Source organism: Mustela nigripes, chromosome 13 (assembly GCF_022355385.1).
Source record: "Mustela nigripes isolate SB6536 chromosome 13, MUSNIG.SB6536, whole genome shotgun sequence".
NCBI classification, from domain to species: domain Eukaryota; kingdom Metazoa; phylum Chordata; class Mammalia; order Carnivora; family Mustelidae; genus Mustela; species Mustela nigripes.
Window position 1 is genome coordinate 9,223,848 of NC_081569.1, and position 27,086 is coordinate 9,250,933.

The window sequence follows — 27,086 nt, forward strand, 5'->3', positions numbered from 1 at the left end:
CCCTGAGAATGGAGGCCTTCGGCTTTCTGGGGTTGGGATCTTGGGAGAGCATGGCGAGTTTCTTCTGGAGGTCTCACCCCCTTGGCTACTTTGTTTTCTTGTGCATTTAGTTAACTTTCCAAGGGTGATGGGAGAAATGAGCTAGGTACGTGGTTATCTGGTGCATTTTAACTGCGTCTGTGCAGGTGAGGATTGCGGTGTGGGGAGCGGAGGTGCTGTCTGAGGGGGATCAGTGCCCCTCAGCAGGGTGACGGATTGCTGGGCTGGAGCATGGCTGTTACTTCATGTGCCTTAAATCCATCAAAGCCCAGGAGGATGCTTAGGTAATCAGAAGACTTCTCATGCACACAGTGTGAGAGCATCTGATTCATCATGGCCCCCAGGCAGGGAGCCAAGGAGATGGCCCTTGAACGCACACTCTTAAATGCCCATCCCTCCTGCCACTGGACGGGAGCCTGTGCGCACTCTGTGTATTCCCTGCCCTACATAGGGCTGTGTGTGTAACTGCTAGTGAACACGGAAAACCAGCTCCTAAAACCCATGCTTGATGTCTGGGGTGGCCCCCCACAGGTCAGGGCAGAGGGACCCACACAGCAGAGACCCTTGACTGAGCAAGGAGCACAGCCCCAGGAAACTGATGTTCAGTGAGCACTTGTCCTGGTGGGGACTCTAAATGGCCAGTGACAAAAGGAAGGGAAGGGACAAGAGGCCCTACTGTGCCTCCTCCATGCGGTGCCTGTCTTGGGCAGCGTGGCCACCATCCAGTCCCCTGCCCTGCTCCAGTCCCGTCTGTACCTGCTTCGTTCCCTGTAGTTCCAGTAAATGTCATAGACTAGAGTCTCCTTGACCCCATCGTGGTGGCTAGGAGGACGGCACACTGATCGGCCTGGCCAGGGTCCCATGCAGGTAGCCCCAGGGCTCGGGGATGGGCTGCTTCAGCCAGCCAGGCCCGAATGTGCCGGCCCAACCACCTGGAGCAGAGGAGGCTGGTTCTGACAGCAGTCAGGGCGTCGGTTCTGACGGGAGCCAGTGCTATGCCCCACCCCCGCCCCCAGGACAGCCTTCACCATCCGAGTCTCCTCCTCTGTGTCTGCAGAGCGGCTGAACTCCAGTAGACGTCAAGTGGAGTAAGTTTCATGCCTTGTACATGTCTCCGGACTTCATCATGAGCAAAGGCAGAGGGTTCATCCAGTCAGATCGAGTGGCTGCTCTGTGCCAGGTTGTGCTGCATGTTGGGGTCACATCAGTTGGCCCCACACATGGCCCCCCACCTTCAGCAGGTTGGGGAGACAGGAGACAGATAAACACATACTGTTATGCAGTGGTGGGTGCTGTGAGGAGGGCAGAAGTGGATGAGGGGAGGAGAGGTCAGGTTACCCTCTGAGGAGGTGACAGAGTGAGCCATGCAGAAAAGAAGTGACAACAGGGGAGACTTCCAGCCAAAGGAGCAGCATGTGAAAAGGTCCTGAGGCCCAGTAAGAAGTCCAGGGTGGCCTGAGAGGGAGAGCAGGGTGGGAAGTGGCAGAATGTGAGGAGAGAAGACAGCCAGTGAGGAAGGGTTGACTCCTGTGGGGCCTGGCAGCCACGGTGACAACCTGAGATTTCTCTGAGGGTGTTGGGACACCCCTTGGTGGGTTGTGACTGGGCGTGATGGGATCCAGGTGAGGATCCCTCTGGTGTCTGCAGGGAACCCAGATCATAGAGGACAGAAGGAGAACCAGGTGGGGTGTTTCCAGTAGTCCAAGGCAGAAGGTTCAGGTTGGAGACTCAGGAGGCAGAGCCACAGGGCTTGCTGAGGGCTGGGGGTCGCTGGGGGGGAGGGATGGGGTGACCCTGGAGGTTGGGCCCGAATAAGAAGGAGCATGGCTGCCATTGCTCATTTCCCTGGGCGGTGTGGGCCTCAGGTTCAGAGGAAATTCAAGAGTGCTCTGCTCTCCCAGACATGTGATGGTGGAGGTGACCGGCTTCCAGATGTTTTGCAGGTGAGGTGAGGAGCCCTCCGCAGGGCAGGTAGTGCCCAGGGCCCCCAGCTCTGAGCCTGTCTTCCCGTGCCTGCTAGCCCGGAGCTGAAGCACAGCCCTGGGGACCTGTGGGCCCAGCTGGAGACTTGCTCCTGCGATTCCCTTCCTGTGTTTGGGTCTCAGCATCCTCATCTGTGAACTGGGGTAATGAGACCCTCCACCTCCGGGAATTATGATGCTTCTGGGATACGATCACCTCACCTCAGGGTCTGGGGCAAGTCAGTGCATGCCTGATAGCTGCTGTCACCGCAGGATTGGCTCGGAACAGGCACTGCCCAAAAGGAGGTGGGACAATCCGGGGCCACAGCCAGGCAGGTGCCTCTGCCCTCGGCAGGGAGGTGCCCAGACAGGCTGCTCTCTGGGGGTGGGAACCTGCTTGGGTGTGTGCGCTCAGGTCTGGCTCTCTGCCTGTGCAGGGGATTTGCGTCAGTGGGCAGGCCTCTTGGTGCTGAGCAAGACGTCAGTCAGCTCTGGAGCCCTGGGCTGCTCAGTCGGCATTGGCCTTGGAGAGCTCACCACTTGACCTCCTTCTCGGGGCAGACGCAGCTGCTCCACTTGGGTTTGCCCTGCTTTTTGACACTCTCACTCTTTGAGTCCTGGTTTGCCCTGCACTTAGCCCCCCCCATAAGGAGTCTCCACCTGATTCCCTGAATCGGAGTCCTTGGACGATCCCCCCGGCTTGGTGCACAGGTCAAAGGCCATAGCTTCTCATCTGCCCAGGCCCAGTGGGGACAGGGTGGATGGAGTCACTTGATGAATGACCGCATTTGGGAAAGTGTCTGGGAGCAAGATTTGGGGAAACGTGTTGCAGTGTCTGGAATTCGGATCTGGGCCAAGTACAGAGCTGCCAGTAAAGCCTCTGGGGGCCAGGCCACTGGAGCTTCTCGATCTTTGGGCCTCCCAGTCCCAGGGCCAGGCTCAGAGGTCATGTTCTGTAAAAAACTGCCAACAACTGAGTAATTTTGAGGTCCCAGCAGGGACTTTCGTTCACAGAAGAGAAAATGAGGGTTTAGGAGAGAGGGCGGTGGCTGAAAGGGGACCCTCCGGTCCAGCCTGGACCTGGGCCCAACTCTCTTTCCCTTGTGCCGGCTGCACCTCCCACCCCGTGGGCTAACCTCTTTACTGCAAGCCTGGTGGCCTACAGTGGCAGCTGTGCACAGCAGTGTCCCTGGCAGGTCACCTGCCTGGAGCTTGGAGGCTAGGAACAGCACTGCCAGCCCAGCCTCTGCCCCTTTCCTGCCTGGGCCCGGGAGCAAAGGCCTTGCCCTGGCAGCTTATCCCGTCAGGTTGTGGTTTCTCTGGTTCTTTGCCGGGGGAGGAGTGAGTAGACAGCAGAGCTCTTGGACGCTAATTTACAGTCTCAGCGAAGCATGAAATCGCTTCCTTCCTTTACCAGATTATTACTTAAGCAGAAAATTGACTTTGAGTGGGGGTTGGGGGTTATATACTTTTGAAAATTAAAAAGGAAAAAGAAGAGGTTTGGGGGGGGGGGCGCCTGGGTGGCTCAGTGGGTTGAAGCCTCTGCCTTCGGCTCAGGTCATGATCCTGGGGTCCGGGGATCAAGCCCCGCATCGGGCTGTCCACTCTGCGGAGAGCCTGCTTCCTCCTCCTCTCTCTGTCTCTTCTGATCTCTATCTGTCAAATAAATAAATAAAATCTTTTAAAAAAATAAAAGAAGAAGAAGAGGTTTGGGGTTTTTTGAGGGGGGCTCATTACCAGCAGGAAGAATGTAACACAGGCTTTGGGGGGGTCAGGATGCTAATGCGGAGCAGCCCCCTGAGCCCTGAATCCTGGCCTGGCATTGGAGGGCACGGCGGTTGGGGGCAGGTGAGGTGCTCGCTGTGGCCCAAGATCCTTGGAGTTGCCTGTAGGGACTAAGGAGGCTCCTTTCGTTCTGGGTTTTCCAGAGGCTTCAGCTGAGGCAAATCTGGACAGCTTTCCTAGTCTGCATATCTTCCTGTCACCCGGGCACTTCTTGTGGCTCTCTTGTTGGGGAACTCAGAATGGAGCAGGTGTCTTGTAGGTGAAGCCACTCACACTGGTCCGCCAGCTCTGCCTCCCAGCCCTTGCTGCATCAGGAGGCCTTGGCCAACCCTGGATCTGGAGAACATGTCTACACTGAGCCCTTGGGCTGTAGTGGCAGCTCTTGGGCATTTTCCAAGGGCAAGAGAGTTGAGGGACTTTAGCCAGTGCTGCTGGGAGCCCAGCTCAGGACAGACAGGTTCCTCTGGGGGGATGGGGGAGGACATAAAACTCTGCCTGTGGCTCCTTGGGCTCATAGTGTGTCCAGCCTGCCACAGAAAACCCTGATGGACTCTGTCTCCTTGGGCCCATGGAGAGTGGAAATTGGGATTGGAACTGGATAGCCGATGTGGGATGCGTGGTTCCGGCACTGTGGGGCAGCGAACTTGCTTCTCGGAGCCCTGGCTCGCCCAGCTGAGCCGTGTCCCCAGAGGTCAGCTAGAGAATGCGATATGGCCCAAGGCCCATGCTACTTAGCCCTGCTCTGACCTGAAGTCTGCTGAATGGCCCAAGGCCACTGCTCCCTTGACCATGGGAGGCAGCTGCATTTCAGACTCACCCTGAGGTGGTTCATTTCAAGGCCAAAGATATTTGGTTCCAAAGCTGGTCTGAAATCCAAAAGATCAGTTTCTGAAGGGAGAGGTATTCACTAGCCGCTACCCCCCACACCAGTGCTGGCAGAGGGGAGGGACAGAGCCCAGCGAGGAGGGCTGGGGCTGAAGGGTGGGCTCCCTGGGCCGTCTGTGCCGCGAGCCAGGGCCTTGCCCTTCTCACCTGTGGCATTGTCCCCCGGCAGGTCGGCTCAGCATGTCGGTCAGCGTCCACGAGACCCGGAAGTCGCGGAGCAGCACGGGCTCCATGAACATCACCCTCTTCCACAAAGCCTCGCACCCCGACTGCGTGCTGGCCCACCTCAACACGCTGCGCAAGCACTGCATGTTCACGGATGTCACGCTCTGGGCCGGCGACCGCGCCTTCCCCTGCCACCGCGCCGTGCTGGCCGCGTCCAGCCGCTACTTCGAGGCCATGTTCAGCCACGGCCTGCGGGAGAGCCGGGATGACACAGTCAACTTCCAGGACAACCTGCACCCCGAGGTGCTGGAGCTACTGCTGGACTTCGCCTACTCGTCCCGCATCGTCATCAACGAGGAGAACGCCGAGTCGCTGCTGGAGGCCGGCGACATGCTGCAGTTCCACGACGTGCGCGACGCCGCCGCCGAGTTCCTGGAGAAGAACCTGTTCCCCTCCAACTGCCTGGGCATGATGCTGCTTTCGGACGCGCACCAGTGCCGCCGGCTGTACGAGTTCTCCTGGCGCATGTGCCTGGTGCACTTCGAGACCGTGCGGCAGAGCGAGGACTTCAACAGCCTGTCCAAGGACACCCTGCTGGACCTCATCTCCAGCGACGAGCTGGAGACGGAGGACGAGCGTGTGGTCTTCGAGGCCATCCTCCAGTGGGTGAAGCACGACCTGGAGCAGAGGCAGGCCCACCTGCCCGAGCTGCTCCGGAGCGTGCGGCTGGCCCTGCTGCCGGCAGACTGCCTGAAGGAGGCCGTCTCCGGTGAGGCCCTCCTCATGGCCGATGAGCGCACCAGGCTCATCATAGATGAGGCGCTCCGTTGTAAGACCAAGATCCTGCAGAACGACGGGGTGGTCACCAGCCCCTGTGCCCGGCCGCGCAAGGCGGGTCACACGCTGCTGATCCTGGGAGGCCAGACCTTCATGTGCGACAAGATCTACCAGGTGGACCACAAGGCCAAGGAGATCATCCCCAAGGCCGACCTGCCCAGCCCCCGGAAGGAATTCAGCGCCTCAGCCATTGGCTGCAAGGTCTACGTGACTGGGGGCCGGGGCTCCGAGAACGGGGTCTCTAAGGACGTGTGGGTGTATGACACTGTCCATGAGGAGTGGTCCAAGGCGGCACCCATGCTGATCGCCCGCTTCGGTCACGGCTCAGCAGAGCTGGAGAACTGCCTCTACGTGGTCGGGGGACACACTTCCCTAGCAGGCGTCTTCCCCGCCTCCCCTTCGGTCTCCCTGAAGCAGGTGGAGAAGTATGACCCCGGGGCTAACAAGTGGGTGATGGTGGCCCCGTTGAGGGACGGAGTCAGCAACGCCGCCGTGGTGAGCGCCAAGCTGAAGCTCTTCGTTTTCGGGGGGACCAGCATCCACCGAGACATGGTGTCCAAGGTCCAGTGCTACGACCCCTCGGAGAACCGGTGGACCATCAAGGCCGAATGCCCCCAGCCTTGGCGGTACACAGCAGCCGCCGTGCTGGGCAGCCAGATCTTCATCATGGGAGGCGACACGGAGTTCACGGCCGCCTCAGCCTACCGCTTTGACTGCGAGACCAACCAGTGGACGCGGATTGGCGACATGACCGCCAAACGCATGTCATGCCATGCCCTGGCCTCCGGCAACAAGCTGTATGTGGTGGGGGGCTACTTCGGGACCCAGAGGTGTAAGACGCTGGACTGCTATGACCCCACTTCCGACACGTGGAACTGCATCACCACCGTGCCCTACTCGCTCATCCCCACGGCCTTTGTCAGCACCTGGAAGCACCTGCCGTCGTGAGGAGCACCTGCGGAGCCCGCCAGGTGAGTCCTCGGCAGCCTGGGGCCCGTTCCCACTGCACGCCCGGTACCCCGGTATCCCTGCACTCCCAGGCAGGGATAGTGTGTCCGTCAGGGAGGGCTGGGATGGGGCAGCAGGTGGCTGGGTGCTCTGGGAGCCTGTTCCAGACCCGGAGCTAAAGCCCTTACTTGCCATTGACCTTGAGCAGAGTGCGTAAGGCCTCTGCCAAATGGGAACAACCACCTGATGGGTGCCGTGCGTCCCAGACAAGGCTGCATGGCAGAATCCCTGGGGGTCTTTGACAGCACTACATGGAGGTTGGGCCGCCGGCCAAGTCCAGGAGCAGCCCGCATGCAAGGGCATCCTCACGGCTGACACAGCGGCGAGTTAGGGCCTCCCCAGATCACTCTCCGATGCGAGCATTCACGGGAAGGACTCACAGAGTGCACCGCAGGCGATTGTGGTCACGGTCATGGCCTGTTACAGGAAGGAAGGGTCGGCCAAGTACAGATGACCGGGGCAGAGCCCTCCACCGGGGCAGTCCGGACGGTGTCACTGTGCCGCCACCAGCGAGTGGACACATAGAATATTGCCCGCCGGGGATGCTCACCCAAGCTCCAGACTTCTTCCCGGGGCCCCATCACGGAGGCTCGATGTGTTGTCTGTGGGGTTCCTCTCCGACTGCAGGCCAGCTGGTACAGCAGGACCCAAAGCCCCTACCCAAAGTCACACGGATGTGCCCACCCCACCCCTGCCCTAAACAAGGAGAGTCTATTGGGTAGAGCCACTCATCTCCCAGAAGCCAAGGGCAAAGGCCAGGCTTCTTCATGACACAAGTGCTGAAGCCCACGCCACGCCCCAGACCAGGCGAGTCCAGTGCGCATCCAGCGTGCGAACGGCACCCAGGGGCCCATGAGAAACAGGGGCGGTGGACAGGAGTGCTCAAGGGGCGGGGGGCATGCTGGAGCTGGGGGGCAGGCACCCTGTGGAGGCAGCAGCAGGGTGCTGCCCCCGTCCCGTGCGGTGGCAAGCAGGCCTTCCTCCGAGCGGGCATCGTGGTGAACCGTGGGCCCCTGGGCCGGGCAGGACTGCGACAGAGGACTGCCCAAGTTGCTGCTCCTGCTCTTTGTTCTTGGGGCTGTTAATGATGTGAGGTCCTTACCCAAAAGGGGAAGGTGACAGAAGATGCAGGGAGCTAAGGGGCACCATCAGGGGCTCTTTGGAGTGATGGAGGGACACAGGAGGGACTTGCCCAAGGCCTGAGGACAGGTGCAGAGTCAGCTGGAGGGAAGGACCAGCTTATCCAAACAGGCCTCTTCTGAGGGTGGAGGGGGTCTCTCCTGCAGTCCCTCTGGGGCAGGGACAGTTTCAGAACCACGGTTGGATTAGGGCACCATGAGCTCCCAGCCGGAGTAGGAGCTGAAAGCCGGTGCTGGAGTTGGGAGGCACCAGGGAAGGGATTATGTTCTGATCCCTTGGTCAGGCCCTGGGGAAGCCAGACTCTGTGTCCCAGCCCTTAGAACTGAGTTCCGGGGCCACTGGAGTGGGTGGGAGGCAGGGAGCCTCGGTCCCAGGGCCATGAGAAGCAGGGGCACAGGGCAACAGATCCCAGGCTCAGCGTGCAGCATGAGAAGAGGCCTGGCAGGCTAGCCTTCCCACCAGGGAGGGCTGGTCACCAGCCACAGTTCCAGAAACCGGCTCTTAGGCCAGGCCCGGACTCGGCCCCCTTCAGGTCAGGTCACAGAAGCCCCCTCAGGAGCCAGCCTGGGCCGAAAACCTGATTTCCTCTCTGACGTGGTGGCTGCTGGGACTACACCTCCCGACAAGCACGTGCTCCGGCCCAGAGATAGGTCGGCTGGGCCTCGAGGCCCTGATGGGGATGCGCTGGCCCGTGAAGCCATCCAGGCTGCGTCCCCTCCCATGTCCAGGGTCTTCGGACCCCTAAAGGCCAAAGCTTTGTCCCGTTCTGCGGTTGCCCTGTTTTGTTTTAATCTGCTCTCTCCCTCTTTGGGAGAAAAATCTGAGTGGCCCCAGTTGTTGGTCCCCTGGGGTATAAGCTTCAAGAGAACAGTGACAACTCCTCATAGCCTCCCTGTTCCTGCACTTGGGGGTGGTCCCCTGTGGGGCCTGAGGGCTCCTCCCGTTGGTGCTCGGCCCTCCCCATGACCCTGGAGAGCAGTTCAACCCCATGTGGGAGGGGTGGGGGCAGGCCAGCAGACCTGGTGAGCCCTGTGCTTCTCCAGGAGCTTCCCCCATCCCAGGGATGGGGATGCAAGCACTCGTCTCTCCTTGGTTCTGGTTCTCACTGGCTGCTTGACCCTCCCCTGAGCTCAGCGTTGCCACCTGGAGTAGAGAGTAGAAATTTCGTGACCCCTATTACTTGCATAGGTCAAGTGAGGGTGGTTCAGAGTCGGTTTTTACACGAGGTGATGATGCAGAAGGATGGTGGCAATAATGGCTTCGGGATGCGTTGGGCCGTGGAGGCCTCTCTGCATCCCCGGGCTGGCCCAGGGTCTAGGAGGCACGTGGGGTGTGCCCTTTCGAGTGCTGCCGGGGCCTTGTCCCTCAGTCAGGCCCAGTCCATAGTGGGGGTGCCGCTGTCAGCCCCATTTCAGGGAGGAGGAAGCAGGTGCAGAGGGGCTCGTGGCACAAGAGGAGCCCGTCCTGCATCGCAGTGGGAAGCTGTGCTGGGCCCTGCCGTCCCAGGGCCGTGGCCACACAAGAGTGTGTGAGTGTCCTGGGCACAGGTGTCCCGAGCTCCTGCGCCAGCAGGAGGTCCTTTAGCTCTTGCCCCGTATCCGTGCCATTTCCTCCTGGAGGGCCCTGCAGCCAAGCAGCCCCCTTCCTGCAGTCCCCTGTCTGCCTGTGAACTGCCGCTCCCGTGTTCTGTCCGGCAGGTTGACCCGGGGTTCCCACGCTCCGCCCAGCCCTGCTTCCCTTCAGCCTTGTCTGTCCTGGACGGCTGGGAGTTCTCCAGATCTCTTCAAAGGCCGGGGTGTAAACGGGGCTCTCTGGGGAGGCGCCTGTGCCAAGGCACGGGGCAGGAAGCTGATGCCCCCCGGTGGGGCCGGGCCCTCCCTTCTCTCCCCAGGAGGTAGGGCTGCAGCGGCAGGCCTGTAGCCATCCAGTGTGGCTGCTCAGCTGCCACCGCAGTGCTGCAAGCTGGGGCTGGAGGGGGGCCCTGAGTCGGGACGGCAGATGGAGGCGGAGGCCGGGGCCTGGGACAGCAGCAGCGTGGGGGTGGGGACTGCTGAGCTGTGGCACCCGAACGAGGCACAAGAGGAGCCCAGGCCGAGCACTGTCCGTGGGGATGGAGGACCGGAAGAGCAGAGATGTGCGGGCTGGGCGCCACCCCGTCTGCCTGCCGTGGGCACCCACAGTGGACCGTGGCACTTTCCACTGAGGCTGCCTGCCAGCTGGGAATCCCCGGCCTAGTGCCAGAGCACGGGTCCCGTATCTCTGCGCCCACCTCCCTGTCCCACTGTCTCAGGCCCTCCCGCAGGGACCTTTCTGCCTCTGTGCCTGGAGTGCCCCTCCGTCCCCGACCCCTCTGTCCAGCCTGTGCGACTCCAACTTCAGACACCAGCAACCAGAGGTCGCCTGCACTCGGCAGCCCCTCAGCATCCCCCCGGCTGACGTCCCCACAGTGACGCCCAGCTCCTCCTTGCCCTTTCCCGGTCTCGGCCATGGGCGTTGAGTTCCTCCGTCTACCGTGAGCGCGCTCGGCGTGCTATTGAGCCCTCAGAACGAGCCGTCCCAGGTGCTGCTGTTGCAAAGGTGGCAGCTGAGACACAGGGTAGATTGTTGGCATCCGGTGAACGGTGTTAGGAAGGGTTGGAGCGGGGTTTGAGCCCCCGACATGCCCCACTCCTGCGGGCATCTGGAGAGCCAGGCACCGGTCTCTTCCCGTCCGCACCCTGGCACCGAGCAGGGGACCGGCACCGGCAGGGCTGATGGCTGTGTCAGAAGCCTAATGCCTGCAGGAGCTCCAGGGCCAGCCCCCGAGCCCCAGCCCCCAAGTCGTAGCCAGACCCATGTATCTGTGTGACTGCAGCCATCGGCCGCTGGGAGGCCCCCAGAGCTGGGTCTGGGTTACCCTGGGTTACCCGTGAAGTGTAGACTAGCCATGAATGTGCTTTTCTCTTTCTCTCTCCCACTGAGTCCCCCTTCCCCCATCAAGCCCTTTAAAGGCACAACGCCCTCGTCTTTCTTCCCCTGACCCCCACCCAGCATGCCGGGCAAGCGTCCAGGCCACCAGGAGCTCATCTCTCCGCGGTCATTGTTGGGACGCAGCCACTTGGGCTGTGGGGGTAGAGGGGCCTCCAGTCCCAGCTCTGGGAAAGGCTGAGCCTGTCATTCCCCCGCGGGGCCCTGCTAGGGGCTCAGTCACTGCCACTGGAGGGGCGACTTAGCACATTCTGTCCTGCCTTAAAAGAAATTGCCACTGAGAGGAAATCCCAAGAGCCCAGATCCACACAGATGGGGCTGGTGTCGTGAGAAAGGTGCCTGGGCGGGAGTTGAGGCCTCTTGAAACACCCCAGCTCCATGCATCCGTCCACACACCCACAGTCCCGTGCTTGGTGGGGTTCACTGGGTTTGGCCATGTGCCAGGCCTTGGATCAGGATGCCGGCTGCCCTTCCTCGCTGCAGTCCTGCAGGGCGGACCCCTCACCCACGACCTGCAGGACTGTGAGAGCCGTAAGGGGTTTCCCAGGGCCAGCCGTGCGCGGGCAGTGGGGGTGACCGCAGACACCACGCCACTCTGCAAGGTGAAGGCATGTCCCTTCGGACAGATGGGGGGCACCTAGGCCTCAGAGAAGCACCTGCCCCAAGTAGGGGTGGCCCAGACCGGAGCAGCTGTGGCTGAGCCCGAGGGTGGCCGTGTGAGCTGGGAGGGGTTCAGGAGCCAGGTGGCGGGCTCCCCAGTTCCTCCGCCGCAAGACTGTGTCTGTGTGCTGTCTCCTCTTCAGTGAGCCTAGAGGGGCCACTCAGGGTCCCAGTTCAGGGTCCCACGGCCCCTCACCCCTGCCATGGGGGGCTTTGAGATTTGGCGTGGGAAAGCAGTGGGGCCTTGCTTCGGGGGGAATCCCTTGTCTGCCTAGTGCGGCATGAGGATGTGGAGCAGAGACGGGCCCCAGAGGTGTGGGTTGGCCACCTTGAAGCGTCTCGGGATGTTAGAGGCCCTGTGACCGAGCTTCTCACTTGTGAGGGGCCTTCACCAGCCCCCACCCCGAGGAAAAAGTGGCGCCCTGCCTGGCATCTGGGGATTACCTGCCGTGTTCAAGCCAACCTTCCGAAGCCTTGGCAGTGATGGAGCAAGGGACATACCCCACCCGGAGGAAGAAAGTTTCTCAGGTTCCAGTGCTGGCGTGAATTTTTAAATGTTCCCTGAGTACGTGCAGATCTGCAGGTAGCTCCAAGCCCCATATGTGCGGAGATCTTATACAGCGGACACAAGTGCGGAGGCTCAGTCTCACCGAAGCTGCCACACCAAGAGCAGCATCATTAATTGTCCTGCAGAGATGGTCTTGCCTCTTGGCCTTTTGGCGAACGCACAGGTTTCCTGGAGCGCTCCACCTGCCTGTGCCCAGGGCCTGCTTCTCTGGGCCTCTCCGGAGCCCCCAGGAGACTCCTCCGGGCAGTTCAGCATGCTGGAAGGACATCCTCCTTGTCCCCTGGCACACACATGTCTCCTTGGTTAGGGCCACCCCTGATCCCATGGCACTTTCAGTCCTGGCCAGAGTAAGTGTGCCGTCGGCGCTGAATGGGTGTGCGGACGAGCAGGTGCCTGGAAATCTCTGGGAGCTCTCCAGAGAACCTCTTCTTACAAAGCTGCCCCCACCCCTGGGGTTCGGCTCCCTGTGGAGGACAAGTGGGCAGTCCCTGCTGTGCTGTCCTGAGCGCATCCTCCTCCCCACCCAGCCAGGCCCCCTCTGCGCCCACCTGGCCATTTGCTCCTTCAGCTCCAACCTCGGGTGTCACTGCCTGACCTGGACACACATCCACAGCCACATCTCCACACGCTGTGCTGAGCTGTCGCGGTGGGTCAGGCTTTCAATGGACCACGCTGGCCCAGGTGGGCTATCACAGACGTGTCAAGGACATCCTCCACGAAACCTCTCTCGTGCGGTTGACCGCTCTGTCCTCTCCAGGAGGCTCCGATCCATCCCTCTTCTTCCAGAGGACAACAGGAGGCTTAGAGAGAGTAGACGCTGCATTGAGGGAGAAGCCAGGCTGGAGTGTGAGCTCAGTGACCACAGGCCTGTGCTCCCTCCTCCACCACCGTTGGCCCCCAGCACCCGTGTCAGGGCACAGTAAATACCTGTGGAGACCAGCATGCTGGCTGGCATCTGCACCTGCCTCTCTGCTCTCTGGCCTTGTCCGCACCTGTCCTGTTTCCACCTCACTGGCCTCATTGTCGATTTTGAGACACATCAGCTTCCCACCCCCGGGCCTTTGCATGTGCCATTCCCCCTGCGTGTACTGCTGTTACCCCCTCTAGCAAACTGCTGTCCCTCATTCAGGTCTCAGGTTAAATATTACCACCCACCCACACCCTCCACCAAAATAAAAAGTCCCGGTTCTACTTTTTTGTTTTTCACATATGGCACCTCTGTCGGCGTGGGATTGCTGTCTGCGGTTCCTGCGACCGGCGTACAGTGACGATCGGGATCCGGTCGCTGGTGTCTGTCTGCCCTCCTTGTCTCCCCGGTGCCGAGCGTGGTGCCTCTGGGTTGTGGGGGCTCAGGGCATGGAGTTGAGGGGCTGAAGGGACGGGGGTGGTTGCCACGTTCCAGGTGAGGTAACCAGGGCCCAGGGAGACGGCTGAACTGCCCAGGGCTGCACTGCTGGTAAATGGAAGAGCTGCGTTCTCACGCCCCGGCCTTCTCCCGGGGCCTCACTTCCAGCCCCTTACATGGGGCCTCCCCGTTCTCGCTTTGTTCCAGGTTAGGACAGAGCCGTGTGCACATGACTCATGCTCTCTCCCTCCCTCTGTCTCCTCTGCAGACTCTGCGTGTCTCTCCCCACCCCTGCGGCTGCAGCCCTCAATGTCCCAGAGTGGCCCTCACCCCGTCCGTCACCGTGGGAAGCTCAGCCCGGCCCCGGAGCAGCACTTGAGGTGGCCGGAAGCCGGTCCCACCAGCTCTGGGAGCAGCAGTCTTGGGGGCGGTCCTGAGCTTCAGACAGGAGGAGAGAAGCCGTCTCGAGTGCCCTATGTGTCTGCCCGAGGCCTTTTCCACTTTGCAGTGGTTTGTAGGGGAAAGGACCTTCCGCAGGCAAATCGACCGACCCCAGGACTCCCTCGGCCATGGGGACAAGCCATGTGTGCAAGCATGTGTTGAGGTCGCCGGTCTCAGCACGTCCTGTTCAGGGGCGCGGGAGGCTGGGGACGGGGAGCCCCGGGTGTGTTGGGCTGGGCGGTACTGGGAGGCCTTCACACAGCTCCCACAGCACAGCCGTGGCCTCGCCACCTCCCTGTTGTCATTGTAACGTCACCCAGCAGAGGGTGTCCCGCACCTCGGGAAGACGGGGTCCCCCTGGACTGAGAATACAGGTTGCCCAGGAGGAAATTAAGGACACATGTGTCATGGGCAGAAACCCATCGGGTGACCTCGGTGGTGCCCACGAGACTTCATTAGCAAACGACACCAAGACCCCAGGGTTAAAGAGGAAGCTCTTTGAGGCCCCTCCCCCAAGTCAGGCCATCCTTGCCCTGGTGCGGAGACACTCGAGCCCTGTCACCGGACTTGGGGGCTGCCCGTCTCCTCAGAGCCCGCCTGTCCTCAGAGCCCACCCCGAGAACTGGCAGTGGCCCCCATCTCCTGACAGGACCGCGCTGGCCCTCAGAATGTGGCTGGGCCCCTGAGCCTGGTTGCAAATAGGAGGTGGCATCCCCAGGGTTACTCCAGGGCACCCACTCTAGATCCCTCCAGGCCTGGAGGATAGCAGCAGGGCCTGGGACCCTGGGCCCCCAGCCAGCACCAGCTGTCCTCTGGCATCTGGGCCTTCCAACTGGGCCATTTGCTCACTGGGCCCCCAAAGCAAGAATGTTCCCTGGGAGAACTGCGAGGTCTTCAGTCATTTTCTCCACGTCTCAAGTCAGTGGGTCCCTCATCCGTGCATCCCCAGTATCTGGGGTTCCGGAGGGGCAGCTCACACCTAGTATTAGGGTTTGCAGCCCAGCCTTGCCACCCCTGGGCATCACTGTTGGGGGGCGGAATGGGGCCTGCGCCAAACTGGGGCCTCCCTGGCCGCCTGCCGTTTGCTCGGTGCTGCTCGGCTGGGTCGGGACTGGGGCGCCCGAGCGAGCTGCGCCGTGGATGGGGCCGCATCAGAAACCAGCCGCCGTCTGGAACCCTGCCCTGCTGCCTCGCGGGAACTCCGCGCTGCCGCTGGCCCTGTGGGCGTCCCTTGGGGAGGGTTCTCGGTGCTGGGTTCACGCGCCCGTGAGCACCGGCCACGGCCTGTTGCCTGCTGCTTGGGACAAGCTGGAAGCAGAGAGTACATCTCCAGGTCTGCCTGGGGCCACAGACGCTGCCGGCCCAGAGACTGGCCTCCGCGGGTCCAGTGCACAGCCTCAGCCGCGAGAAGCGCAGGATGCCAGACCCGGGGGTGGCTGGGGGTCAGGAGGCTGTCGCCTGGCAGCCCGGCTTCTGGAAGGCTGAGGTGGGACAAGCACACTTGTCACGCAGCACCGCGAACCTCGTGGTGGTGCTTCCCCCAAGAGTTGTGTTCCTTCTGTTTCTAACTTAATAAAAGAGCTGAGAAAACCTGTGCTTCCCTGGGGGCTGGGACCTGTGTTGCGACAGAAGGCACCGGCACACTTGGCTTTCACCCTACCAGTCAGGGCTGGAAGTCTGCCCCTGGCATCTGCCCCGCCGAAGAGTTGGGGGGCGGGGAGGCTGCTTTTCCAAGGACCCCTGGCGCCCAGAGGAGACGGCTTCCTTTCCTCAGACTGTCCCAGCTGTGAAGCCTTCGAATTGGCCCTTGACTCTCGTAGAATCCAGATTGCTTTCCTGAAAAAGCCCGTGCGGGGGACTCGAAGTGAAATGGGCTTGTCTATGCGGGAGCCTCACCTGCACTTCGTGTGAGCAGGGGGAGGCGGCGCAGTCGCCCCCAGGGGCCTCTGACGCTCGTGTCCCCTGCTTTCCCTCCACGCCCTCCACAGCCACTGTCACTCCCAGTTTGGAATTGTGAGCTCTGGGCACCCCTCAGAGGGGGCAGCCCAGCATGGCCCCCACCCCCGTGCGCTTTGAACCTCCGCAGTGCGCAGGCCCCCAGAATCCAAACTGGCCTTGAACGTGTGAGTCAATCTTGTACGTGTGATAAAGTGTGCTGCACTGAGAAGCTCCTAGCAGACGACCTCCCCGTCCCTCCACAAACCCCCAGGGACAGCCCCTCATGCCGCCCGCCCCTGCCCGGGTCCTGGGAATGACCACAAGCACACCCTCCTCACAGGCCTGGACGCTGGCCACCAGAAGTGGGCGCGGCCTCCTGTTAGGCTGCAGTAGACAACGGCGCAGGAGGTAAGCAGAGGAATGTTTCTCAGTATGCAGCCTCGGTGTGACTGTGAGCGAGCCCAGGCGGAGTCGCTCCGTGGGATCGGGGTCCAGCCTCCTATCTTATCCTGGCCGCTTCCGTGCAAGGCTTCATCTCCTGGCCCAGCGTGGCCACCCTGTTCCTGCCATCTCCTCTGCATTCCAGCCGCTGGGAAGGGGAGGGGACAGGACCAGCAAACTTCTTAAAGGGTGTGCCCCCAAACTTGCACACGTAAGTTGTGCGCGCTTCCATGTGAGGCTGGACGTGCCAGCCACAACTCCAGTCACTGACTAGAGGGGAGGTGGGTACCAAAGGGCAGGGAGCAGCCTCTGCCCCTGCCCGTCTGTCCTGGGGTTGAAAGGAGCCTTTCTGCTCTGGCTTGCTCCTCCTCCTTTGGAGCTCGTCATGTGGTGCTCGCAGAGAGCCTCCGGCCTCTTCAAGAACCTGGCCCTGTGTGTGCCTGCGTCGTGGCGGCGGTGGGGGGCGGGGGCGCGCTGCTGCTCACCAGCGCTTTGCCTGCTTGCCCCTGTGGTCTGCACTGTGGCCCCAGGAGCTGGGCCTTCTCGTCCTCTTCCTGCTGGTGAGGAAACGGACCTAGAGGTTAAAGCCTCCCTCGCCCTGCGCAAGGGCTCACACTGGTAGTGGGAGGCAGGAGGCCACAGCGGCCAGAAGGAGTCAGGGGCCGGTTCAGCGCTCCCCTGTGTGCGTCTGATTTGGGGGCGGCAGGGTTAATGAAGTGAGGTCAGGTTCTGGGGAGCGCTAAACGCCACACCACGCACCCGGAGAAGGGCCGCCGCCATCCCGGTGCCGGGGTGGGGTGTGCACCCAGTCACTGGCCAGCACACCCAATTCCACGTTCCTTGGACCCGCCCCGCTGCCAGACGGTGTCTGGGATGGGGCTTTGGGAAGGGAGCCCCAGCAGCGGTGAGAAATCCTGGGAACCTTGTCCCAAGCTGGCCCACAGAGCTCTCGTGGGTTATAGCTCCCCGTGGTCGGGCCACGTAGAACCATCAGCACCCCATGAGACTACCTAGGAGGCTACATTTCCCAAGGCCAGTAAGGGGGTCCGGTCGTCCCTCCTCATTGCTCCTTAGTCAGGTCTGCCTGTGTCCAAAGGCCCTTCCCGGGTACAGGAGCCAGTGAGGGGTCCAGCCCAGATCACCGACCCCAATGGCCTGTGGCCACCATCCCTGCTCAGCATCCAAGGCTATATAAATTCTGATGGGGAGAGAAGGAGCCTTGTAAGCAGCGAACAATCGTCTTTAATGAGGGGCACAGAAAGAGCCTTTGGTTCTTCTGGGTCATCTGTAGGTGGGTATTCTGTGCGGTAAGAAATGCACTGCATCATTCCAGCCACGGTCGTTGCACCAGCCTCTCCCCCGTGGGAAGGGGGGACATTCTTCTCAACTTAGAGGTGGCCAGCCTCCCCCAGCTTCCCTGCCCCTCCGGCTGCGGTGCCAGAACGGGCCCCACCTGACCTCCTGGCCCTGGGCTCGAGGCCCCTGCCAGCATCGGGCCCCGTCCGGAGGCAGGTGTGGTTGGGGTCCGTTTCCAGCAGGGACGCACGGCTGTCCTGGATTCTCACCTGCTTTGTTGCACCTTAGGCCTGGGTCTGGGCTTGGGATCCCGAATCCCAGAATCCCCTGGGATTTGGGATCAATTTCAGGGGCCTGTGCCCTTCAGTGGGAAAGAATCCCACCCTTATTTTCACGAACCTCTAACCAGCAGCATTTTCTTCAACTGGGAACAGAGCCGGCCACCTCACGGGTATGATCAGCCTCCATGACCGACTGGATGTTCTTCTCACGTTACAGTCGTCAATATCTTGGAATATCATGAACTCATGATCGTGTCCAAATTACAGTCATTCTCAGACTGGCCACCGGATCACAGTAGTAAAAGAGAAGCATGGACCTGACGTTATAAATTTGGTTTCTAAAATATTTGATGGGTTATACGGGAACTGTGTCCCCACCTCTTATGTTGGAATCCTGACCAATCCCCTGCGCCTCAGAATGTGGCCTTTTGGGAAATGGGCCTTTTGCAGATGTAATCAGTGAAGATGAGGTCATAGCACAGCAGGCCGGGCCCCTCACCCAACCTGGCCCGTGTCCTTAGACGGGAAGTGTGAGAGCGGACGTGCACACGGGAACGCGCGCTCCCCTGGGGAAGCTCGTGGTCCAGACTCCCTGGCAGGAGGGTTGCCGTCCAGCCCCCCAGCCTGGGTCACACGACTCCAGGACACCAGCCACACACAGGTTCAGGTGCCCGATGCCAGCCACTCTGGCCAAGCCTCTGAGAGCCACACACACCCACGGAGTCTTCCCCAGCAGAGGCCCCGCAGAGCCCCGCAGAGCTGCTCCTGGGGATCATCTCCGACCTCCTCCTCCCCGATGACAGGAGGCCAGCCAAGGGCCCTGGGGCAGAGAAGAGCTGCTGGAGCCTGGCAGAGCCCTGAACGCCAGGGCCACATTTGTGATGCACGTCCCCAGAGGCCAGGATCCCAGTTCTTGGATCCAGACAACGGGGACACTAGGGCTGTGAGTCCTGCCCCCCCCACACCCCGACAGGTACAGAGCAGGGGGGGCATCGTTCTGCCTCATCCTTCTATAGTCACACACCTGGCTGCCAGGTGCCCGCCCAAGCCGGGACTTCCGGCTGCCTTTGTGAGAAATGGGTGTAGAATCTGTAGGCAGAGGAGACAAGGCTAGTGCCCACCCAGGTCGCTGCTCACCCCTCCAGCCGCCCGTCCGTCTGGCGCCAGGTCCCTTGGGTCTCCGGACTTCAGCACGGAGCTTCATCGGGCACGTGTGTAAAGGGGACACACAGTGAGTGTGGCCGTGGCAGCAGGTCCCTAGGAGAACCCAACAAGTTAAGGACTCACGAGTGTCTGACACGCGAGGTGCTGAGCAGGCCTGGCTCTCAGGAAACGCCTGGCAAACATCATCGCTGTGTAGTCCTCCTTGGTGGCTCCGGGCCAGCCTTCCTGGTGTCGAGACCGCAGCTCTGGCTAGCTGCCCCAGGCCGAAGTCGCAGGCCCACGCGCAGCCCTGCCTTCCCCGCCATCCGAGAACGTCCTAGTTCGTGCTGTTTTCCTTCTTGGGGCAATGCTTTGAGCCGCCTTACACGCCAAAGTGGTTTTTGAGGTCAGGGGCCCTTGGGAAGCCCCGAGCACCCAGTCGTCAGGCAGCATCCTTGGCCCCTGGGCCCAGCCCGGCATCTGTGCCCTCTCTGCTGGAGCACATGTGTTGTTTCCCGTGTAGGCCTGCGACTCAGGCCCACAGAGGCCAGGGTGGCCTTCAGAGGGAAGCTGAGCAGAGCACAATGGTGATGAACTGCCTGGGCCAGACGGAGAGCCTCTGTGCCAAGGGAGGAGCCAGGCGCACATGCTCCCGGGGATCCCTGGGGGTCGGTTCAGAGAGTCTGGGGACCAGGCATCCCGGTTTGCCCGGGACCGAGTGGTTCCTGGGAGGCAGGAGAATGTCATGCTGACCAGGACGGAGGGCTTGCTCCACACGTGTCCCCTCTGCTGGCGCCCGGAGCCCAGGGGACTAGTGTTGGGGTCAGGCAGGGTGCTGAGCTGGAGGTGTGCCCCAGGGGAGGGAGCAGGGGCCAGCTTCCCCCCAGGCGGGGCCCACTCCCTACCAGCACCGTGTCACAGGCAAACGCCAGACCTTTCGGGTCTCCCATCTGTCGGGAAGGCTGGTCATCCCCTTATGGGGCTCATCACAAAGGCTGTCTGTAGGCACTCCCGGGGTGGCGGTCCCCTGCAGGAGGAGACTCTGTAACTGGTTCACTGGGTCAAATTGGTTCGGACTGGACTGTGTTCCTAGGCAATTACTTCCTCTAATTTCTGGAGCACCAACTTCGTGCCAAGCACCGGGCTCCGTGCTGGCGGCTTTCATTCCCCCCAGTAGGTGCCAAGGTCCCACGTGCTCTCATCTGCCCTCTCTGCTGCCCTGTGAAGACCGGCAGCGGCCTCCCGAGCCCCCTGGGCCAGGACAGGGGAGCGGGAGGCACTGTGCTGCTCCGTCCCCTGCGGTGACAGCAGAGCCCCAGGCAGCTGGCAGCTCTGAGAACAAAACACACGCTGAGATTTCCTGCCCTGCCCGAGCTCCTTTCCACTGCGGGAGAACTTCCGCTTTGTAGAGTGGACCCTGGTGCTCCATGTCACATCTCTGAGCTCCTGCCCGGCCTTGTCACACACAAGGGACACTAGGCCCGTCTCCCTGCTCTCTATCTACCTGCTTCTCAGGGAGAGAAATAAGGGGTTTTTTGTTTGTTTTGGGTTTTTTTTTTTTTTTCCTCTCCTTGTTTTAGTTTGAGAGAGAGCAAGCAGGGGGAGGAGCAGAGGAAGAGGGACCAGCAAACTGTCCTCAGCGCGGAGCCTGATGAGGGGCTTAATCCCACAACCCCAAGATCGTGACCTGAGCCAAAACTAAGAGTCAGGCACTCAACCGATTGAGCGCCCCAGGCACCCAAGAAATGAGATTTTAACATGATCAGTGAGACGACACCCCCAAACCCGAGCTGCTGAATTGGGCTATGAGGCCCCTGTCGTGGGGACCTGCTCGGGGCTCCAGCTCTGCTCACCATGCTGGGCGGCGGTGTGGCCTGCACTGTGGCTCCCTACGGGCCAGCACCAGGGCCAGGCTCCCTCCCTGCCAGGGGGCCTGAGCCATGCTCAGGGGCACGTCGGGCTGGGGTGGGCATCGGACAGCATGTCGTGTCCCCACGAGCTGAGCTGCCGGCTGCCTAGGGCAGGGTGGTGCCGATGCACGGGGGGTCAGGCCAGCTGGGGCCCGGATTCTAGCCCTCCTTGAACCCTGGCAGGGGTGGGGGGCTCCCTCTAGGGCCACTTCTGTAGTTCAATTCCTCATCTGCAATGAAAGGGGGGTGGGGGCAGATCATATTGGCTATTGTAAGGTTTAAACTGAATCCGGTAGATAAAGAGGTAGCTCGGCTTCCTTGCACAATGGTCATTTCCTCTGCTCATACGGTTGCAGCGGAGTCACGCGTGCCTGTTAGAAGAAAAATCAGCTAGGAAAGACAAAGCACATCAGAGTTCCTGGAGGGTCACCGGAAACCCCATTAGAAAGACACATTTCCCTTCTAGCCCCGGCTGCCGGGAAACACAGGGCGCACGGCCCGTTCCAGCTGAGGCTGGATTTCTCTCCGCGCCCCTCGCTTCCTCCTCCTTCCCCCCAGAGGTCCAGTTCACGAGCCCCCTGCAAAAAATCGTTAGCGCGTCACAGGACCTTGGCCTCCGATCGGAAAGTGCAGTCTGGAGAGACTTGCTTGGGCTTCCTGATTTTCAGACTTACCTCCCTGGACAACTGACTGCCTCCAGGAAGAGTGATTCCTGAGCTGCTGGCAGGGATGGGCCCCCCCCCCCCCCCCGCCCAGGTCCCGGGCTGGGTCTGTGGCTGGAAGAGGTGTGTTCTGGTCTGACCCCGCTTGGCACGGGGCACACCAAACATCGAGGGGCTGGCGGTGGGGGTCAGGGTAGGTCTTCCCCCAGGAGAGCGAGGCCGTCCCTGGCCCTGGCGTGAGCAGCGCTCCCCGGGCCTGTCTGAGCCGAGGTCAGGGCGGGCCACCGAGGAGGGGTTTTTGTCCCTGCGGCCTGGCGGGGATGGAGGAAGGACGCAAATCTTCCCTGGGAGCGAGTGTCCGCTGCACTGGCTGCAGCCCCGGGGGAGGCCGTGCAGTGGCCCCGGGCTGGGACGTCACCGGGCTCCCGTGCATCTGCTCTCTCCCCGGGACGCCACCTTGCTGGTCTTCCTTTCCCACCCTCCGTCATGGCTCGCCCCTGCACGGCCCGAGAGAGACCCCGGTCCCGTCCTGAGACCCATTCTGTCACACCGCCAACAGCGTGGAAACTTCCAGGCGGCCAAAGGGATGTGCTATAACAGGTGGCACGGAGGGAGAGGTCGAGAGCAAAGCATAAGGTCACCGAAGCGGAATCCCACGGACACGCCCAGCAGGGCCCCGCGTCTGTGTGTCCGCCTGTCCATCCGTCCATCCATCCTACGTACCTCCCTGCCTACCTCTCTGTCCGCCTCATAGCTTGACTCATAATTCAAAAACAGGAGTTGTCCCTGGCTTGACAATTTTATTTAAATTTAAAAAACAAAATCGTTTGTTTTTGTTTTTGTTTTCCTGATGGAAATGAATTCTGGATTGGTGGGTTTGCCAACAAGGGCTGGCTTGGTTGACTGGGTTCCAGTAGACATTTTCTGTACATTGAACAACTTAAATCCTCATCCTGAAGTCTATGTACGGCCCGTAAATTGTATGTCCCAAGTCCTATACTTCGTACCTATTAAGTTTGTGATACCGTTTTAGAGATCAGTTTAAAACTGCAAGAGGTTGGGGGCACCTGGTCGCCCCCATCGGAGGGGCTCACGACTTTTGATCTCAGGGTTGTGAGTTCGTTGGGTGCAGAGATGACTTAAAAGTACATACTGTAAAAAAATGCAAGGGGCGCCTGGGTGGCTCAGTGGGTTAAGCCTCTGCCTTTGGCTCAGGTCGTGATCTCAGGGTCCTGGGATCGAGCCCCACATTGGGCTCTCTGCTCGGGAGCCTGCTTCCCTGCCTCTCTCTCTGCCTGCCTCTCTGCCTACTTGTGATCTCTGTCTGTTAAATAAATAAGTAAAATCTTAAAAAAAAAAAATGCAAGAGGTCGGTGAGTGTTCAAAATCGTTCTTGGCGGGGGGTCAGGGGAGGCATGTGGCTGGCTCAGTCAGTGCTGTATGAAATTCTTGATCTCGGGGTCATGAGTTCGAGCCCCGTGTGGGTGTAGAGCTTATTTAAAAAGAGAAGAGCTGAGCATGTAAAATTATTTTAGGAGACAAATGACCAAGAAGTTTAATGACCAACACTGGGGTCCTGGCCGACCCTGGGCTGGGACTAGGCTGTTGCTTTGGGCTTATGTGAGGACCATGCTCACATGGTCGGGGGGAACACCACTGCCCAAGACCTACTCGCCGCCGGGTGCCAGCCGGAGCCAGTGAGAGGAGGCAGGAATGCCAGGAATGAGCAGCTGGCCAGAGGCTGATTCCCACGGACTCCGTGCCAGGCTCCTTGCCAAGGAGGTCAGGCTGGGGAGGGACAGGCCTGGAAGTCTATACCACTTGTGGTAGAAAGGGGGACCCAGCACCCTGAAGGCCCAGTGGTCTGGATATCACCTTAGATATCCCTGAATGGAACACATTAACTACATTACCAAACATAAAATTCTGTGTGGCCACGAAGCATCATTATTTAATGACTTAGAAAGTTGCTTACGATCTACCACCCTGTGGAGAAAAGGAAGGGTCATCCCGTTTTGTAAAATAAAGCATGTGTGTTCATAAGGAGATTAGAAGGTCATATAACGTCAACGGTGCACCTTTCCAGACGCTTGCTGTAGGTGATTTTTAGAAACAGCTATATGGAGATATACTAGATGTCTAATAAACTGCCCATACACATTTATTTTTATTATTTAAAAGATTTATTTATTTATTTATGAGCCAGAGAGGAGAGGGGCAGGGGAAGAGGGAGAGACAGAATCTCAGACTCCCTGCTGAGCATAGAGCCCGATGTGGGCCTTGATCCCGTGACCCCGAGATCGTGACCTCAGCTGAAGCCAAGAGTCAGACGCTCAACCAGCTGAGCCACCCAGGCACCCCTAAACTGCACGTATTTAGAATGTACAGTTTTATATATTTTTTTCTTTTTTTCCCCACCTTTTGAGTGCACTGCTTAATTCCCACATCTCCTGTTTCCCCCATCCCCCACACACACCTCCCCTCTGGTAACCATCAGCTTGTTCTCTCTAGTTAAGAGTCTATTTCTTGGCTTGTCTATTTTGTGTTATTTTATTTTTCATTTGATTTCATTTTATCTATTTTATATAGACTCTATCCCTAACGTGGAGCTCAAGCTCACAGTTCCCAGCTCAAGAGTCACGTGGTCTCCTGACTGAGCCAGCCAGACACCCCACCCCCCAACCCCCACCTCTTTTTCCTCTTTGCACATCTCTTTTGTTTCTTAAATTTACCATATGAGTGAAACAATATGGTACTCGACTTTCTTTGGCTTATTTTGATTAGCATTATACTCTCTAGCTCCATCGATGTTGCAAACAACAGAATTTCATTCTTTTTTATGGTTGAGTAATATTCCATTATATATGCAGTGCATTACAGCCATATATAATGGAAGGCATATACACATGCATATATATATATTCAGACAGACACACACACACATACACACACGCATGCACACACACATTTTCCCTATCCATATATCTGTTGATAGACACTTGGCTGCTGTCGAAATTTGGCTATGGTATGTAATGCTGCTGTAAACACCAGGGGGCCGGTATCCCTTTGAATTATCGTCTTTGTATTTTGTGGGTAAATACCCAGGAGTGAGATTACTGGGTCATACGGTAGTTGTATTTTTAACTTTCTGAGGAGACTTCATACTGTTTCCTACGGTGGTTGAACTGATTTATGCCCCCACCAAACAGTGTATGAAGTTTCCTTTCTCCCCATCCTTGCCAGGTCTTGTTATTTTTAGTCTTTTTGATTCTAGACATTCTGACAGGTGGGAGGTGATACCTCACTCTGGTGTTGACTTGCATTTCCTTGATGACAGTGATGCTGAGCATCTTCTCGCGTGTCCGCTGGCCATCTGCGTGTCCTCTTTGGAGAAATGCTGATTCATGTCTCCTGCCCATTTTAAAACTTGGATTGTTTTTTTGGATTGAGTTGTAGCAGTTGGATTGTCACGGGTGAATGACTTCCCCCGTTTTGGAGGTTGCCTTTAGTTTGGGTGACTGTTCCCTTTGCTGCGCAGAAGCTTTTCATGTCGATGCAGTCCTACGAGTTTATTTTTGCTTCCATTTCCTCACGGGAGGGGACCGATCTGGAAGAATTTGCTACAACCAGTGTCAGAGAGATCACTGCCTGTGAGCTCTTCTAGGATTTTCATGGTTTCAGGTCTCACATTGAGGTGGTTAATCCACTTTGCGTTTATTTGTGTATGTGGTGTAAAAGAGTGGTCTAGTTTCATTCTTTTGCCTGGGGCTGTCTGGTTTTCCCAACACCATTTATTGAAGAGACTGTCATTTGCCCATTGAATATTCTTTCCTGCTTTGTCGAAGATTAATTGACCAGAGCGTTTTAAGCATTGTGAGGTATGTTTCCACACAAGAAATGGTCGCAGTCACTGTAGCGATCGACCCCTCGCCCGGGAAGGGTGCTTCGTGCCTCCTTGTTAATACACGTAACAGGTTTCCTGAGATAGAACTCATGCCCTGTGCCATTCATCCGGGGAAGCATACGACGCAGTGGTTTTTAGTATGCTCACCGTGGTGCAACCGGGACCACAACCTATTTTAGAATCTTCTCATTTCCTCCCCCCAAAGAAACCCCATCCCATTAACAGTCATTCCCCATCCCCTACAGGTGCTCCCATCCTGGGCACTGGAAAGAGCACTCCAACCTGATCTGTACTTTCTTTCTTTCTTTTTTTTTTTTTTTAAAGATTTTTATTTATTTATTTGACAGAGAGAGAGAGATCACAACTAGGCAGAGAGGAGGAAGCAGGCTCCCTGTCAAGCAGAGAGCCCGATGCGGGGCTCAGTCCCAGGACCCTGAGATCATGACCTGAGCCGAAGGCAGAGGCTTAACCCACTGAGCCACCCAGGCGCCCCATCGGTCTGTCTGATTAAGTTCTTTCCAGCTTACCCCTTAACTCAGGCCAAAGGCCCCCTGGGCAAATCATCCGTGATGGGGGCTGAAACCCCTCCTCAAGCGGTAGGGACTGGCCTGACACCAGCAAGACCCTGCGTGAGTGACCCCAAGACGGCGATCGACGTGACCTTCACTGCCTACTTGTGCGTGCCCACCGCCCTTGTCCCACATTCTCCTGATACAAACCTGGAAGTATCTTCGGCACTTGGGGGACAGTCTTTGAGATGCTGGTCCGCCGTCTCCCCAGTCCTGACCTCCTGAAAGACACTCCTTTTCCTATGTCACCGCCACCCGTCCCTCTGCCTTTGGATTCTGTCAGTGGTGAGTGGCCGTACCTGGTCTGTTTGGGGGCCCCGGAGCCAGATGCTCCCCGGTGGCCAATCTGCCTTCTGTCTCTGTGCATGTCCCTGTTCTGGACAGTTCGTATACTTGGAATAAATAATGCGTGCTTCCTTGTGATTGGCTTCCTGACTCCGCGTAATGTTTTCAAGGCTCATCCCTGTTGTCGGTACTGATGTCTACGCAGTCGGGGAACTGTCGGGATGTTTTCCAAAGCAGCTGCACCACTGTATTCCCCTGAGCCTGGTGTGAGCGTTCTAATTTCTCTATATCCTTGCCAACACGTGTTCTCATCTTCTTTCTCAAGTCGTAGCCCCCTAGAGAGTATGAAGTGGGTTCTCATGTTCGGAGGTTTGATTTGCTTTCTCTGACAGTTAAAGATGCAAACTTTTTTTTTTTTTTTTTTTTTTCACAAGCGTATGGGCCATTCATATCTTTTCTTTGGGGATATGTCTTCAGATGCTTTGCCCATTTTAAGATTCGGTGCTTTGTCATGGGGCCGCCTGGGTGGCGCCATTGGTTAAGTATCTCGGGCTTGGTTTCAGCTCAGGTCGTGATCTCAGGGTCGGGCGATGGAGCCCCGTTGGTTCTTGCTCAGTGGGGAGTCTGCCTGGGGACACTGTCTCCCTCTGCCCCTACCTTCAGCTCCCTCTCTCTCTCCCTCTGTCAAGCGAGCATCGCTTGACTGTAGGTGTGGGGAACCCCGCTCCCCCCCACAGAGGCCTTTTGGAATTGGTCTCGGGACACTTATTTCATGGGTGTCCAGAAGCGGGATTTGCTAGATGGGTGCCAGCTCCCAGAAGCTGGGGCAAAGAAAGGAAGAAGGGATTCTTGGGTG

General features: G+C 59.0%; 1 protein-coding gene across 1 annotated transcript in view; it reads left to right on the plus strand.

The window, feature by feature from the left end:
- The window catches only part of KLHL25 (kelch like family member 25), a 34,343-nt gene extending 18,932 nt beyond the window's left edge, over positions 1-15,411 (plus strand). Inside the window, exons 2-3 of the mRNA XM_059371613.1 lie at positions 4,840-6,643; positions 13,629-15,411. Of these exons, the coding sequence (XP_059227596.1) occupies positions 4,851-6,620 (1,770 nt within the window). The 5' untranslated portion in view covers positions 4,840-4,850 and the 3' untranslated portion in view covers positions 6,621-6,643; positions 13,629-15,411. The remainder of the gene's footprint in view (positions 1-4,839; positions 6,644-13,628) is intronic.
- The last annotated feature ends 11,675 nt before the right edge of the window (positions 15,412-27,086 follow it).